The sequence below is a fragment of the Myotis brandtii genome, unplaced genomic scaffold, assembly GCF_000412655.1.
Source record: "Myotis brandtii unplaced genomic scaffold, ASM41265v1 scaffold1814, whole genome shotgun sequence".
Taxonomy (NCBI): Eukaryota; Metazoa; Chordata; class Mammalia; order Chiroptera; family Vespertilionidae; genus Myotis; species Myotis brandtii.
Window position 1 is genome coordinate 1,158,820 of NW_005356728.1, and position 17,612 is coordinate 1,176,431.

General features: G+C 40.9%; 1 protein-coding gene across 1 annotated transcript in view; it reads right to left on the minus strand.

The window, feature by feature from the left end:
• The window catches only part of HEATR6 (HEAT repeat containing 6), a 28,048-nt gene continuing 10,436 nt past the window's right edge, over positions 1-17,612 (minus strand). The window contains exons 8-20 of the mRNA XM_014537780.1: positions 15,414-15,715; positions 14,288-14,465; positions 13,718-13,924; positions 13,225-13,324; positions 10,858-11,213; positions 9,735-9,857; positions 9,288-9,374; positions 6,298-6,432; positions 5,220-5,342; positions 4,392-4,516; positions 2,928-3,024; positions 1,637-1,841; positions 1-792 (exon numbers count right to left, since the gene is read on the minus strand). Of these exons, the coding sequence (XP_014393266.1) occupies positions 251-792; positions 1,637-1,841; positions 2,928-3,024; positions 4,392-4,516; positions 5,220-5,342; positions 6,298-6,432; positions 9,288-9,374; positions 9,735-9,857; positions 10,858-11,213; positions 13,225-13,324; positions 13,718-13,924; positions 14,288-14,465; positions 15,414-15,715 (2,580 nt within the window). The 3' untranslated portion in view covers positions 1-250. The remainder of the gene's footprint in view (positions 793-1,636; positions 1,842-2,927; positions 3,025-4,391; positions 4,517-5,219; positions 5,343-6,297; positions 6,433-9,287; positions 9,375-9,734; positions 9,858-10,857; positions 11,214-13,224; positions 13,325-13,717; positions 13,925-14,287; positions 14,466-15,413; positions 15,716-17,612) is intronic.

The following is a 17,612-nucleotide window of genomic DNA, read 5'->3' on the forward strand; positions in this document are numbered from 1 at the left end:
CCCTAATCAAGGATTGAACCTGCAACGTTGGTTTAAGGGGACGATGCTCTAACCAACTGAGCTACTTGGCCAGGGCTAGAAAAATTTAACCAGCTGCTAACTCATTCTAAATAAACAGTGGATGGATTACTTTCACCCCTAAGATTCAATCCTGAATATCTGATGCTCCAGCTCGGGTCTTCCTGTTACCACTTGACCCCTGAAAAGTATGGTAGAATATTCACCGATTCGTTCATCCTAGGAGTGCTACTTATGATCCAGATGAGTCAGAATAAACAGTCAGGATAGTGTCTAAAAAGGCCACGATGGCCCTTTTGGCTGAGTCGCCAGCCAGTGCCTGGACACTGCTGATGTGCTCCAGGGCCGTTCTGACCATCTGGTCTCTTTCCTGTGGGCTGTGGGGTGCTCCAGTGTCATCTCCCTCTGCTCCTGATTTTAAAAACTGTAGGAAATAGGACTGGACCATGTCCCCATTCAATTCAAGGGTTTCTTTGATGCAAGGGAGGTCTGAAGCACTGGCCAAGCTCAAGAGGTGAACCAGCGCCTGACAGATTTGGGTCCGTAAGCTGGCGCAGTACTTGAATTCCAAGAAGTCTGTGGTGTCTTCACTCTTCTGTAAGGCAGTGACCAATGCGTTCCAGATCTGAGTGTATTGGTCCACAGACCCATAGTGTTCTCTCTTGCCTGGGATGGAAAGGGCGGTGGCAGACCGGATGCGCACTTTGAAATTCTTGCATGATGTCACAACCGATGTCAGGGCATGGTAGGCCTGGGAGGTCCACGGAGCTGTTCCTAGAAGAATCCAGTCATTAAAGGGAATGAAGATTTAGAAATCAACAGGAGGAGAAGGAGAGGGGCATGCAGAAGGAAACATATACATTAGTGCTCAAGTTGTTAGTTTATGGTTTTTTTTTTTTAAAGAATTACAGCCACATTTTTTGGGTACTTAAAAAAAGATTTTTAATTGGCCCTAGCTGGCTTTTTCTCAGTGGTTAGAGTGTTGGCCTGGGGACTGAAGGGTCGTGAGTTCGATTCCAGTCACAAGCATGTACTGGGTTGCAGGCTTGGTCCCCGGCCCCGGTTGGGGTGCATGCGGGAGGCAACCAATTGATGTCTTTCACATCAATGTTTCTCTTTCTGTCTCTCTCCCTCCCTTCCATTCTCTCTAAATCAATGGGGGAAAAATATCCTTGGGTGAGGATTAATAAAAAATATATATATTTATACATATATATTTTTAAATTGATTTTTAGAGAGAGGGGAAGGGGAGGGAGAGAGAAACATCAACGGGCTGCCTTCTGCACACCCGCTACTGGGCATCAAGGCTGCAGCTTGTGCTTGTGCCCTAACCAGGAATTGAACAGGCAACCTTTCAGCGCACAGAATGATGTTGAAACAAGTGAGCCACACCAGCCAGGCTGTAAACATCATTTTAAATGGCAACAAAATATCCCAATGAAAATATAAACCATGGTTGATCTCAGACAATTCCCCTAAACTTGGGTGTTCAGTATGTTTCCATTTTTTCCTAATACTGTGATAAATAATATTGTGATGAACATCTTTAATAACAATATAGATGGTGTGTGCTGGCCAAAGAGGCCCTCCACCAGAGGGCAGAGGAGAACTTTCTTACCTAATGGAAGAGCAGGATTTTTAAATACATTTCCCATAGCATAACAAGCATTCCATCGGACTTTCATGGCAGCCTCAATCAGAACAGTAGAGATCAAGGCCTGGATAGACTCCTCGATGATTTCAGCAAATTGGGGTTTTTCTATATGAGATGGTTGTAGAAAATGAAGCAAATTCCCAAGGGCCCGGACTGCATTACTTTTTACCTAGAATAAACGTAAAAGCATTAGAAGCCTGTTTTGCCAAAGAGATACTGCAGAAAGTATAATGTCGGCTTTAAAACACACAGGAGGCCCTAGATGTCTTGAAGCCAGAGAGCTAATGAAAAACGCAGCCCGTAAAGGTGCAAGTTCTCAAAATTCCGCAAGGTCTGGCATGGCTCACACTCTGAGACACCAGAAAGCTGAGGTTCTCAGAGGTTCCTCACCCTGACATTTTAGTGTCAGACTGGACTTCAGAGATATCCATCTCCCTCGAGTTAGAGATGGCAGGGAGCCCCGGGGCAAGAGGACACTGCCGGTTTGCAGCAGAGCTGGGGGGGGGGGGGGGGGGGGGGGGTTTTAAGGCTTCATAATCCCAGTCCATGCTTTTCTACTAGAGAAAAATAGTTTCTTCTTTGTAGCATACTAGAATCATCTGGGAGCTTTCTTTTTTAAAACCAATTCCCAGACCCTGACACTAGAAATTCAGATTGAGTTAGTCTGAGGTAGGGCTTCCCAGGTTTTCAGAACCACTGTACTAAATTAAGTACAGTACTTGATATGGGTCAGGTACTGTGGTAGGTGCTTTAAGATTAGATATCGCAGAGTCCAATGAGGTATATGTAACAACTTCCATGTTAGAAATGAGGAAACTGACCTTCACAGAAGTTAAATAATGCACCAAAGGCCACCCGCCACTAAAGGGCAAGCCAGGATTTGAACCATGTCTGCCTGATCCTAAAGCCCAGGATTATGCTTTTTAAACTTATTAGAGTAACAGCGGATATTAAAAACCAAGGCTGCTCACCTTTCTGACTTGTCCAGTCTACTTAAAGATTTTTTGAAAAAACTGGACTTGTATTAAAACATGGACGTATCAGGGACTAGCATTACAAATGGCACTGATGTTTTTTTGTTTGTCACTGATGTTTTTTATGAGATAGGAGCTAAGAAACAAACTGTACAAGTACAGGGCACTTTATACCCTGAACGCACACTTACTCTCCTTTAAACAGGGATTTATCTGGTGGAATGAAGCTATAATACACTAAGTATCTACCTGACAAACACTAGATTTTGTTGTGCATCTACCTTGTCTTTATCCTTGGAAGCTTCTATAGCTGATCGCAACATCTTCAAGAGCAGGAGGCCAGAGAACTCTTCCTGGAAACTGGGGTCTGGTGTTTCCCTGTTCCCCCCAAAGCAGGCAAAACATGTTAAAAGGTAAAACCCATTAAAATGTAGATACACTGAAATATATTCACTTAGTATAACTATAAAAACTTTAGGAAAACAGCTTAACAAATCTGTCCTGCTTATACTGAGAACTTATAGTTTATATCTTTTGACCTAGAAGGTCCACATTTAGGAATGTAACCAATAGAAATAACTTAAATGGAGATTTCATGCAAAAGCCTAACACAATGTAAATGTCCAATAATAGGGAAATGGTTAAATAATCATTGTACGGTGATGACTGTGCAATAAGCACTGATCTATAAAAAGTCAGCAGAAATCAGGAGAATGCTTATATATGTTATATGTTAAAGTTAAGCGACAAAAAGCAGGACACTTTAAATTTGTATATGATTGTATGAGAAACGAGTTGCCTCTGGGGAGGGATACTAGGAGATTAAGATAAGAGAAAGGCTTCACACTGACTATCCCTTTGTACTGTTTGATATTTTTTAACCTGTGAATATATTACTTAAAAACATGCAAACATGGCCTAGCCAGTTTGGCTCAGTGGATAGAGCATCGGCCTGCGGACTGAAGGGTCCAGGTTTGATTCCGGTCAAGGGCATGTACCTTGGTTGCGGGCACATCCCCAGTGGGGGGTGTGCAGGAGGCAGCTGATTGATGTTTCTCTCTCATTGATGTTTCTAACTTTCTATTCTTCTCCCTCCCTCTCTGTAAAAAGATCAATAAAATGTTTAAAAAAAACAAAAAACATGCAAATGTGATATTTAAAAAAGGTGGCAACCATTACAGAGGTTTTGGATTTCCACTTTTGTGTTTCCACATTTTCTATAATGTTGGATATATTTCTTATCAGCATATATACATATATTAAGAGGCCTGGTGCACGGATTTGTGCACAGGTGGGGTCCCTTGGCCTGGCCTGCACCCTTTCACAATCTGGGACCCCTCGGGGGATGTCGGCCCAATCCCTGCAGGTCAGGCTAAGGGACCACACCGATGCACTGGGACTCTAGTATGCATATAAGATCTTTGGTAATCTTTTCCCACCCTCCCCCCGCTCCCTTCCCTCTGAGATTCATCAGTCTGTTCCATGTTTCCATGCCTGTGCGTTGAGCGTCTGCCCCTTGGTGGTCAGTGCGTGTCATAGCTACTGGTCAAATGTCCAATGGTCCATGGTTGCTTAGGCTTTTATATATATAGATATTAAGCTTACTAATCTCATTACTTCAAGGAATATAAAACAAACAAGCCAGGAAGACTGACTACATAATATGAGGAAATTGTTGTTAATTCCTTTATAGTAGGGACCTCAGCCTCAGAAGTTACACAGGGGAAATGAGCTGAGTCACCTACATGTTGACAATCAGAGTGTCTGTCAGGTTGCCCAGGGACCAGGCTGCTTTGGCCCGGACATTCAGAGACTTGTCTTGAAGTGACATCAATATTGCATTTGCTGTGTCTGCAACAAATATGACATCCTATAAGATAAACAAAACAAAATGATGTAGTTACTTTAGAAGTTCACACTGCTACCTTGGAAATTCTCAGTTTATTTTCAGATAAAGTAATAAACCTTCACCACAAATTTCTATTTGGAAATCAAAATTCATTTACCCCATCCATTTACTGTTCTTTGTATATATTACAATGTGGACACTCATTAAAATCCCAGGGGAAGGTCTCCCATGATTTTGGTATGTGCCACACACACCTGAGAAGCCTAAGCACAAATATCTTATTCCCTGGCCTGCGAGAGTTACCTATGAATTCTGTGCTTGGATAGATCTCCACCTTGAGAAATGATGTTGACAATGAATGCATTTCCAAAACACATCCTATTTACTTAGTGAGATGTCACAAGTAAGAGAAATTTATTTCCTTCTTAGTAAAAACTCTATCTGCCTTCTAAATTATTACTACCACATGGTAATGCCTCATCTCATGTTTTTCAATTATTCATTAGACATTTACTGGGCATCTAGGGTCCTGGGCAGTGTGCTAAGTAATTAAAAATAAATGAACTATAGGTATTCCCAGATTTTAGTGGCAAGTAAGGAAACCAGATTACAAAGCAGTTTAATCTCCTTTACTGTCCAACTTAAGAGCTCTACATCCACCAACAAAAAAGGATTGATATGGACTATAAAAGAGGCGCTGAAGAGCTACACAGGCTCATCTGACCTGTCTGAGACAGGGAAAAAGCACGTAGACTCCGAGGGCCCGTGAGGCTGCAGCTTTCACTAAACGGTTCTTGCTGTCGTTCAGTCCAAGCAGCACTGTGATGCACAGGATCTGCCAGTCACTCTGCAGTGAGAAAGGTTGGCAAAGGAAAGCGAGAATGAAATAACCATGAGTGGGTCTTTGACAAGTGACTGTGGTATGTCATGTCTGTGTTTGAGTTCGCATTCAGGAGTTAAACACAACTGAGACCTTGAGGCTACCTTGGTAAAGCAAAGGTTCGCTTCAGATCCAGTTAATATCTGAGCACCGACTGGGTGCAGGGCACACACAGCATCTGTGCTCATTTAACCTGTACAGCTGTGTGAATTAGGTCATTTTATTCTCCTACTTCATTAAAGCTGCCTTCTCTATAAAGCTGATTTAGCCCTAGCCAGTTTGGCTCAGTGGACAGAGTGTTGGCCTGTGGACTTAAGGGTCCTGAGTTCAATTCCGGTCAAGGGCACATGTCTGGTTGTGAGGGGAATGCAGGAGGCAGCCGATCAATGATTCTCTCTCATCATTGATGTTTTTCTCTCTCCCTCTCCCTTCCTCTCTCAAATCAATAAAAAATATATCAAATGCCATTGAGAACTAAAGGAAAGGAGTGGTTTGAATACCATATGGGTTGGGCACCAGCTAAGTATTTTCACATACTTCTTATTACTCACATAATTCCTATTTTAGGTATAGATGATAAAGGCAGTTTTAGAGAAGTTAAGATAATCAAAGAGCCAGAAAATGGAAGGGCTAGAATTTAAACCCAGGTCTTTCTACCTTTTGGATCTGAAATGGTTCTGAAATCTCTGCCTGAAAGCCTCTACCACCACGACTTCTACCCCTGCCTTCTAAACGAGGAGGAAAAACTTGCCCGAGACATTAAGGTTTTAAGTTTTCCCAGTGCCCTCACCCCACACTCAAGTAGAATAAGCACGTTTCCTCAGAGATGATGTGGAAAACTGCTTCAAAATGAGAAAGAATCAAAATCAAACTGGAGCTGTGATGGCACCACTGAAGGCTGGGAACCCACTCCTGACGTTACCCGCAGGCTGCTGAAGGCTTCTGGCAGGATGGACGACAGGGCGTCGCAGGCGCTCGCCTGCAGAGTCGGGTGCTCTGCGTTCTGCAGGGCTCTGGGTAAAGGGCCGCTCAGCATCATAGTCCAGAAGAGCACCACCTGGAACAGGGCACAGTTAGAACCGCAGCCCAAGCGCAGCAGTGGGACCAGCTCGACACCAAGACTACCACCGTGACCGTAGTGCTGAAACGTTTTTCCTTCCAGGGGTAGCTGTTTATAAATGCTTTCATTAGAACTTTATTTTTTTTTATTTTTTAATTTTCTCATTAGAACTTCAGAAAACAACGAATTGAACCCTTCAACTTTAATAACTCGGAAACTACCGTTTGCTAGAGTTAAGCAGCACAGAGATAATACGAGGAGGAGGATGAAGAAGACGGTGACAGTAACAACAGTAGCAGTACCAGCTAATGTTCTTCAGAGAGTTTATGATAGGCCAGGTACTGTTCTAAGTGCTTTACATATATCAACTCATTTTAATCCTCAGCACAACTAAATGGAGTATATATCATTATCTCCATATTCACACAAGGAAACTTAGGCACAAAGAAATAATGTACCTTGCTAGTGGGCAGCAGAGCTGGACTAAAATCTAGGTCCTGACACCCAGGTAGAGCTCTTTCAACCAGATTCCTCATGGGCACAGAGATCAGGGTCCTGGAGTGGCCTCTGGGCCGTGAGCCAGAGGCAGAACCGGGGATGAGTCCTTCAGCCATGGCTTCCTGTCTCTGCAACCTTGGGCGAGTCACTAAACCTAAGCTCTGGTTCCTCCTCAGTGAAGCAGGGCAAAGACATCTACCTGGCAGAGTTTGTGTGATAAGAAAATGATACAGTGCCCCTAGCCGGTTTGGCTCAGTGGATAGAGCATCAGCCTGTGGACTAAAGGGTCCCGGGTTCGATTCTGGTCAAGGGCACATGCCCGGATTGTGGGCTTGATCCCCAGTAGGGGGCATGCAGGAGGCAGCCCATCAATGAGTCTCTCTCATCATTGATGTTTCTATTTCTCTCTCCCTCTCCCTTCCTCTCTGAAATCAATAAAAATATTTTTTTTAAAAAAGAAAAGAAAATATGATACCATGTACAAAGTTCCTAGCATAGTACTCAGTGCATGGTGGACTCTGAAATTGAGCAGTAGGCTCTGTTTAAGCATTTTGCAGAATCATCTCATTTCAAAGTCCCTCAAGGGAGGCATCTGAAGAGTACCTTTCCAATTTCCTTCCCATGCTTTATAAAAACCCTGGCTTTCACTTTGCACACCTATCTGGAGTTTCGGTGTCTCACTTTCTGCCCCACAGATTTAGTCCTAAGTGTTGCCATGTATCCCGTGCACCAGTTCTGTCCTCCCCACAATCCTAGCTCCTGGAAACCCAGTCTGGGCCTTCCCCAGCCCAAACCAGGAGAATGTGGACAGCTGTGGTTGCCAACCTCCAAGATGGCCCACAGTGATCCTCGCTGCCTAATGTTTAAGAGGCAGTCCCTTCCCACACTGACTGGGGCTGACCTGTGTAACCAATAGGATGGTGTGGTAATGACACTGAAACTTCTGAAGCTGGGTCATAAAAACCCTGCAGCGCTCGCTCGCTCTCTCTCTCTCTCTCTCTCTCTCGGAAACTTCTGAAGCTGGGTCATAAAAACCCTGCAGCTCTCTCTCTCCCTCTCTCTCTCTCTCTTTCTCTCTCTCTCCCTCTCTCTCTGATTCACTTGCTATGGGGAAGCCAGCTTCTAAGTCAAGAGAACACTCAGGCAGCCCTCTGGAGAGGTCCTGGTGGGGAGGAAGCGAGGCCTGCTCCCAATAGCCAGCACTAACTTGCTAGGCATGTGAGTGAGTCTCCTTGGAAGATCCTCCCAGCCTGTCAAGCTCAGTTGACTGCACCCCTGCCATCATCCTGATTAACAACCTCATGAGAGTCCTGAGCCACAACCACCCAGCTAAGCTGCTCTCAATTCCTGACCCAGAGAAAGTATGCGAGGGAATAAACGTATACTGTTTTAAGCCAAGTTCAGGATAATTTCTTATTCAACAATAGATAACACAGAAAGTATATCCCATTTTTAAAGATGAAACAATACTTGAATGTGAACAGCGTAAGAGTCTTGCCCAGTCACTTGACAGACAAGGGGAGAAGTTTAGATCCCAACCCAGGTCTCTCTGATAGCAAAACTCAACTCATCTCCCTGCAAATGGTGACATTTCAGCTTTAGTAGCAGACGAAGGAAGGGACTAGAGCTAGACATTCTTAATTCCCTGCAAGGATGATGGAAACTGTGAAAGAAAAAGGATAAATGGGATGAGGAGGGCAGAGGGAGAAAACTGTTGCATTGATTTTGCTTTTGGCACTAAGTAGGAGCCTTTTTTTGGTGAGGTCACGTGTTCCTTCTCCAAAGAAGAACTGGCACAGTGTGGGGCAACAGACACAACCTAACATCTCAGGAATTTAACCGGAGTCAGGAAGGGGGTTGCGGTAGTGAGGGATCAGCATTCATTGAGCACTACTATTTGTCAGCATCTTTACCTTTCATTCCATCTTCCAACAGCCCTAGGAGTTAAGGATTTTTCTTCCTCTTTAAAATGAGAAACTATATTCACAAGCACATAATTAGGTGGTGCTCCCTAGATTTGATCTCTTGTCTTCTGATTCTAAATTCTAGGCTCTCCTCACCATTCTAGTCTGCCTCTTGGGCAGGCTGAGTAACCAAACTAGATTTTGTGCAAAAGAAATCATTGGTTTTTGCATAGCTAATAATTTGTTACACATAATCTTACCACACCCTGGACCGCAAATAAACTGAAATGCAAATAAAACCTATTTATCCTAGTATCTCCTTATCCAAGATAATAAACCATAAGTTTTGACATCGGAAAAAACTATCCACTCCACTTTATAATTGAACCTAAAAAATAAACTGACCGAAGCACTAAGAAAAGAAGAATCTATGAATTGACATCTACTTACCAAGGTGACGGGCACTCTCTGTTCAGGTGCTAGGGTAGAATCTGGTTTGTACTGTTGTATTAAGCCTGTACCCAGTTCTTCCAGAAGCTGTGAAGATTAAAGAAATAGGTTATCAAAGCAGAGTATTAGAACTGTGGAGGTAAAAGACTACTTCCATGTGAAGATTACCTCAAATCAAGGGGAAAAATAATTTCCAACTGATTCTTTCTGTTCTATGTAACTTCTATGTCAGAGGCACTCTTTCCGGAACAAAATCACCAGCTATATACTGTATTGTTAATCCCTTCCCAAATCAATTCTTTGGGTTTATATAGAGAGCTGAAAATAGAGGAATGTATGACTTTCCTACCAGAAACCTCTTGAAGAAACCTCTGATGAACAGGCAACAGAAGGAAGAATATAAAAGGAAGAAAAGAAAAAGAACCTGTGGCTTTTAATGAAAATCACCTTTGCTCCATGAAGCTGGATAGAAGGATCTGCTTCCCCCATGCACTTGCAAATCACCTCTGCAAGCTCCATCAAGTAGGCCTGAGCCACTGAAAAGTAGCCCTTTGCCAGATGAGCCAACACCTGCAAAGAGAACAGAGCATGAACTCCAAGCCCTGAATGCAGGGCTGCAATGCCCAGAAAAGTATTTCAATATTTCAGAAAACACTCACACTTAACAAAGTGTTGAAATATGATGTTGAATGAAATGCAGAACAACCATAACCTTTATTTTATGGCTAAAATCAATGAACTATATCATATAATTTTATAGTGCTTTATAATTTACAAAATATGTTTCATTAAGGTTATCAACATTATTGCATTTAAGGAGGCCTGGGTATAATTTTTTTGAGGTAGGTCTTAATTTAACATTTCTGCTGAAGAAACTACGGCTAAAAAAGTTAAAGGTTAAAGAGGTTAATGGACATGTTTAATATTAAGCAGATAAAGACCCTAGGACCAAACCTGTCTTAGATCATACTTGAGTACAGAAAAAGCAAGTAGAGTTGTTTTCTTCCTTTGAGGGAGTAATTATATTTTGTTGTCTCTAAGCAGATAGAAGATAAAAGATTAACCACACAGCCAATTTGGCTCAGTGGATAGTGTCAGCCTGTGGACTGAAGGGTCCCAAGTTAGATTCTGGTCAAGGGCACATGGCCGGGTTGTGGGCTTGCCAGTAGGAGGTGTGCAGGAGGCAGCCCATCAATGATTCTCATCATTGATGTTTCTATCTCTCCCTCTCCCTTCCTCTCTGAAATCAATAAAAATATGTTTTAAAAAAAATTACACAATTTCTTTCAGAATTACTATGTAATTATTTTATCTGCCATATAATACCCAAGGTGAGTAAAATGGCTTGCAATGAAAATGAGTGAACCTGACATTTTACAACCAAAGCCACCAACAATCATAACAAAACAAGGACCAATAAACAAGGCACTCACATCTACAATACAACTCCCACTGACACCGCTGACATGGCTCAGCTTTACATATTTTCACAGACTCACTCCTCACCCGCACCCTATGAAGGAAGAATAATTAACTTCCGTTCCAGAGACGAGGAAATGACACCTCCTACCTGTAAGGCCTCCAGTCGCATGGGGGATGGCATATAGGTGCTTCCTGCTGCACAGCCAGCATCGCTACCTGAACAGGAGTCCTCCTTGGGCAGCACAACAGTGGAAATGCAAAGCCGAATGAGCCAGCAGGGCTCTGCAGACCCCGTTGGGGAGCTAATTGATGCTTCTTCCAGAAAGGGTCCTGCCGGGGCTTTCTTCCACCAATCAGGGGGGCTGAGATGAGGAGTTGCTGAATCGCTATTGCTGAGTCCAGAAGAACAGGGCTGTTGTAGAAGAAGCTGAACTTCAGGTAAAGGTGCGTGAGTGGATACTATGGCTCCCAAGAGTGTGAGACTTGACACACGGACATTAACATCTGTCAAAGGAAACAGTAAGACTCTATCACCATGGGAACAGCTGTTAGAAGGACCACAGTTATCCCTGCAAGCAACTAAGAATTAAGGCCTCCTTGTTTAATCCGAATCTAATTAAACCAGACCTATTTACTAGCTTATAGGAAATACAGGGGCCAGAAACATAAGTGAACACTATGAAGAAACTATCAGATAAATGGAGAATATGAGATATTCTACAGGGCAATTGGCTTGGACTTTTCCTAAACTCAGTATCATGAAAGAAAAAAAGGGTTGGGGGCTATTCTAGATTTAAAAAGGCTAAAGTGACATAAAAACTAAATGCAATATATAAACCTTGAATGAACATAGGTGTTTTTTGTTTTGTTTTTTACAAATTTGCATGTCATCCTTGCGCAGGGGCCATGCTAATCTCTGTATCATTCCAATTTTAGTATATGTGCTGCTGAAGCGAGCACATAGGCGTTTTTTTTTTAAAGCTATAAAAGACTTTTTTGGGACACATGGGGAAATTTAAATGTGAATAAGATGGTAGACAATATTATAGAATCAATATAAATTTCTTAGGTGGAAAACTGGTTTTGTGTTTTTTAGGTTATCTTTATTCTTAAGATATGTATGCTGAGGTATTTAGGGTAAAATATCATATCTATAATTTACTTTCAAATGGTTCAAGGAAAAAAGTCAATATAAATATATACACATACATGAAAATACACATATATACACGTATTTATATATACATACACACACACATATATATATGTAGAAAGAGACACAGAAAGCAAATATGACAAAAATTAACAAGGTTAAATCTAGGTAGAGATAGAGATGTTCAGGAACAAAATGTACTATTCTTTCAAATTTGAAAATTTTTGTGGATTTGAAAATTTTATTAATAAAAAGTTGATGGAGGACAGAGTCAGACACTTGAAAGGGACCTCTGAGACATGGTTTACAGATGTAGTAGAATAAGCAGAGGACTGAGCCACAAGACCTGGGTTGTTTTAATCTTACTTCTGTCACTAATGTGATGAGACACCTTCAGGCAAGATTTATCTTTTGGGGTCCCATTTTACACATGGGTAAAAGGAGTGAACTGGACTCAGTGTACACGTCACTATTTCAGTTAAGCCTTATAAGTCTTACGAGATAAGTATAATGCTTCCTGTTAGGAGGAAATTAGAGTTCAGAGAGGGCAGAAGTGGGAGTCCGACTGACTCCAGGTCCAGGACCCCTCCCACGATGTCACAGAAAAAATCCACACCGCCATCAAGTTCTGTAATTTTGAATAAAAAACTCAACTTTTCAGAATGTGGTCAGATCATAAAGCTTGCAAACAAAAGAAAAGCAAATGTTTTAAAGGCAAGTGTTTACAGTACATATACAGGGGTTGGCAAAAGTAGATTTACAGTTGTTCATATGGAAAATAATTAATAAATAATACAAGAAGATATTTCACATACTCACAACTGTAACCCAAGTTTTGCCTACCCCTGCATATTATGTGTGGAAGAAGTCAGGAAATACCAAGAAATAAGACTAGTGGGGATTTAAGGTTAGTGAGAATTTAAGGTTCTGGAATTTTAACTGATCTTCAGAGGAAATAAAGTTAAAGAAGTTAGGTTTTATATTCCAGTTGTTTTTTGTTTTTTTAAAAAAGATGATGTCTGTCTATTTGACTGTCCATCCATCCTCTACTTATGACTAAAGGATATAAACTATTACATACGGGAGGGGATCCCTTGTACTTGGCTCAGTCTAAAGGGATACCCTGATTACTGCACTGAAGTAGCAAAGAGGCATTCAACTTTACAAACAATTTTCCAGCTCACTTCCATCCAGTGGTACTTCAGAGGTCAAAAGTGGAGTTCTAGCAATTTGATTCTCCTGAACACTTGGGGAGGGTAAGTAGAGATATCTTAGAGCTGTACAATTGCTGTGAATATTTTTAAACTAATAATCTAGATTTGACAGATATAAAGAAGCAAATAATTTTAAATTCCCACTAACCTTTGTGGCGGACATAAGGCTTTATTTGGTTCCAGACTTTGGTCAGCAGGCTGAGCTTCAGACGGTTATAAGGCGAATTTGATACTAAATTTGCAAGGCACTGCAAAGCACAAGAATAGCTGCTTAACAGACCTGATTAAGCCATAACATAAAAACAAAATTTTACAGGATTTAATTTCAAAAGAAGTCTTCACATTTATTTGAAAATCACTCATTTTCTTTTCTGTCTTTGGGGGTGGGAGGGAGATAGCGCTTGTTTTCTCATTGGTACAACTTAAAACTAAATATAAAGGAGTGTTCTTTGTTTTTTTGTTTGCTTGTTTTTAGTAAATCATTTATTTGGACATACAGGGTAGTAGGTAAGATCAAATAAGTAGGTACAAATAGGATATCTTCAAATAAAATGACTACTTAGTTATATTCTTAAGTCAAGTTACTTTTCAGCATTGCAAAACATTATACAAAATTGAAACAGATAACTTGGCACATTTACCTTAATGATCTGAGTAAGGGTCTGTGAGGATGACTCAGCCACCAACGCTAACAAAAGACATCTGTGCAACTCTCTGATGCTGGAAGCGATCATGACAGAGAAGGGAGTGAAAGCCCTTCTGTGGTCACTGGTATCTTCAGCAACAGAAAGAAACTGCTTTGAGCCTTCCAAGATGGCAGACAAAGCTTGCAGAGCACAGGCACGCGTCTGAAATTTCAGGAAGATTCACATCAGTTAATTAAAAATCAGGAGTCAGATCCCCTTCTTCTGATATACATTTTTCATTTTCAAAATTTTTAGGATAATTTTAATTGGAATAAAGGCAATGGGATTATCTACCAGGTCCTAAAAGTAGCCATGAGCTAGGCCCTTGTACCCCATACCTGGGTTGGTATTAGTAAGAGCTGTGTTCATGTAAGATTGGACAGGGCAGAGAAAACAACAAAGACTTGTAAAGTTTTTCTTCCTAGCATAACACTGAGAATCTAAAACAACAAAAACAACAGGGCAGAGAAAACAACAGTAAAGTTTTTCTTCCTAGCATAACACTGAGAATCTAAGTGCTCTTACCTTTGGGGAAGGATCTTTTAATGTAAGAGTCATCAAGGAAACAGACTGTGGGCTTCCAAGCTCAGGTGTATCAGAAACAAAGGCTGACCAGTAGCCACAAAGAACTTTTTTTTCTATTGATTTTATAGTAGAAAGAAAACAAGCTAATGCTCCCTGGCGAACTTTGGCTTGGTAAGACCTTTAATAACCAAGAGAAAAAAGGAAAAAGTCTTTTAATAGTTCTTAGAAATATAAGCATGAAATAAAATTTATTTCAGCCAACTCAAATGATACATTGAGAAATTCAACATTCTAAGTCCTAAAGATGCTAATACAATATTAAAAAATTATTTTTCAAAATACAATGAAAACATGTTAAAGCAATTTGTTTATATAACACATTAATAAAGTTGACAATTAAAAACACACAACTAGATAGAGAATAAAAGGGCAGCATTTAAAAAAAATATATATTTTATTGATTTTTTTACAGAGAGGAAGGGAGAGGGATAGAGAGAAACATCGATGAGAGAGAAACATCGATCAGCTGCCTCCTGCACACCCCCTACTGGGGATGTGCCCGCAACCAAAGGTACATGAAAAGGGCAGCATTTTGATGTTAGGAAACTGCAGAGTATCCATTCATCCAACAAACATGTCCTGAGTATCCTCACTGATGTGCCAGACACTGTGCTGAGGTTGGCAGACATAAACCAGCCCCTGCCACTGGCCGGCTTATTAATGGCAGAGACAGAGTGGAAGAGAGAACTACAACACATTATGATTGACACTAAGGTACAGATAAGTAAAAAGGTCACACAGCAGAGGTACCTAAGCCAGAATGGGGGCGGGAAGCTCAGAAAAGGCTTCTCAGAGGACATGACTGCTGAGTAATGTTAACAAGACAAAAAGACCAAAAAAAAAAAAAAAAAAAAGGAAAAAAAAAAAGTGAAAGGAAGAATATTCCAGGCAGAGAAACCTCATGCACAAAGGCAAATCAAGAGAATGGGCAAAATGCAGAGGAATGCAAAGTCCCATAAAAATGAGAATATTTAAGTTGAATCACATGCAGCAGTCAGCGTTTTAAGCAAAGTTATAAAAACTTACATGCAATTTAGAATATAAAAATATAACAAAATACTACTACCTCATTTTACTCTGCATGCCTCCTTCGGTATCAGAATAGTCTGAGTCACTACTGCTGACCCTTTTCCAACCGGAAGAACTGGAGGGTGAGGAGACTCCATCTTTTCCTGCAGCTCCACTTCCATCTAACCGCAAACTCTGGACAGCCAAGGAGGAGGGAGACTGGGTGCTCCCTTCATGCAGGTTCCCTCTGCCCAAGCCAGTAACTGGGGCTGCTTCTCTTTCACCACTGGACTCTTCCTCCTCCTCTTCCTCTCCTGGCTGGATTTTCCTTGGTTTTATTTTTGATTTTTTCTTTCTATTCTGATGATAAGAGCAAATGAAAACATATATATATGAAAGTGATTTCAAAACAGCTTCTGAGTCACTAGTCCTTTCTCATTTGTTAATTACCAAATATGTCCCCAACATGTAGTTGAAAGAAGTAAAAAAAAAAGTGGCACTTACTTAACACCCCATGTGTCAGTCACTATGCTAAGTGCTTACACGTACTCTATGGGATTATAAGAAGCAAGGCATGAAAAATGTGAGACAGCAAAACTTGTGGCCTGGGTTACCAGGTATATTCCACCTCTGTGACCCTGGGCAAATCCTTGAGCCCCTGTGAGCCTGACCTCCATCACGTAAGTATAAGGCTAATAGCACCTACCTTGCACAGTTGTTGTGAAAGCATTCAGCCTTCTCAACTGGGGTTCTGCAAGAGAATCAAGGTCTATAGAAAATGACGAGTGACTATTTTCTCAGTTCTCCCAAACAAGATACATAGTTAGTACCACTCTAGGTGTATGGGAGAGACATTCATCCATTAGGTACAATGCATGTTTTAGAGCATTGGGGCTTTGTAGGTATAGATATTAAGTAAAAGCCGGTTACTTTTCTCCTATGGCTTTTTGACATCCCCAAATCTTTGGAATCCGTGCCCTCCTCTGCATTCTCAAAATCCATGACCTTGGGGAAGAAGGTCCTCATCACTCCTATCTTAGATTATTAATGTGGCTCCAGACTCATACCCTTTTACTTGCTACCAGTTATTTTTCTAAAATGCAAATCTTATCTCACTCTGCTCTATAAAAGTCTTTGAATCTCTACCCCCTATATGATAAAAGTCCAAATTCCTTAGCATGCTATACAAGACTCTTATGATTTGGCCTCTGCTACATACTTGCCTGACCCTTCCCTTCTGCACACCCGACACTCTACACCTACTGGTTAACAATGGGCTATAAGCACTCTCATTTTCTATATTTTTGCATTTTTTGTTCCTTCAAAATAAAAATGTTCCTTTTCTGTACTAATACTCATTCTGGAGTCTCGGTTTAGCCACATCTTTTAAAAAGTCTCTGACTCCTCAATTTGTTTGGACGTCCTGAATGTGTTCCCAAAGTACTCTGTGAATATGCTGATGAAAGAAATCCCAATACTGCATTGCAGTTGTTTATTTATCCATCTTCGCCTTTCCCTTCAAACTCCTAAAAACAGTTTACTATGTGTACTGGTTAATAATGCGGATTTTTTTCAATAGATGGAGTTACACATATGTTGATATATATGTGATTTGATATGCATGCTATTTTATTATATTGACAAGCTTCAAAACTTCATATGTCAAATTTTCTGAAGGTGTTAACATCATAGATATTTCTATGCTTAAAAATGTCAAATTTCGTGCCAAAAAAAGAGCATTTGCGGGAAGTTTTAACTCATTATTTTGAAGAAAAGTGCTTCTGAAAGTTATTGTATACTTCGGGAAGCTTATGGTGAACATGCTCCATCTCAAGATACTTGTGAACGCTGGTTTAAACGCTTTAAAAGTGAGGATTTTGATGTGAAAGACAAAGAACATCCAGGCCAACCGAAAAAAGTCTGAAGACCAATTACAAGCATTATTGGATGAAGATGCGTGTCAAACTCAAAAACAACTTGCAGAAAGATTAAACGTTGCTCAGCAAAGAATTTCCGATCGTTTACAAGCAATGGGGAAGATTTTAAAGGAAGAAAAATGGGTTCCATGTCAACTGAATGAAAGACAAATGGAAAACCAAAAAGTCATCAGTAAAATGTTGCTTCAACGGCACAAAAGAAAGTCTTTGGCATTGAATTGTGACTGGCGATGAAAAGTGGATTTATTTTGAGAATCCCAAACACACAAAATCATGGGTTGATCCAGGTCAACCATCAACATTGACTGCAAGGCCAAATC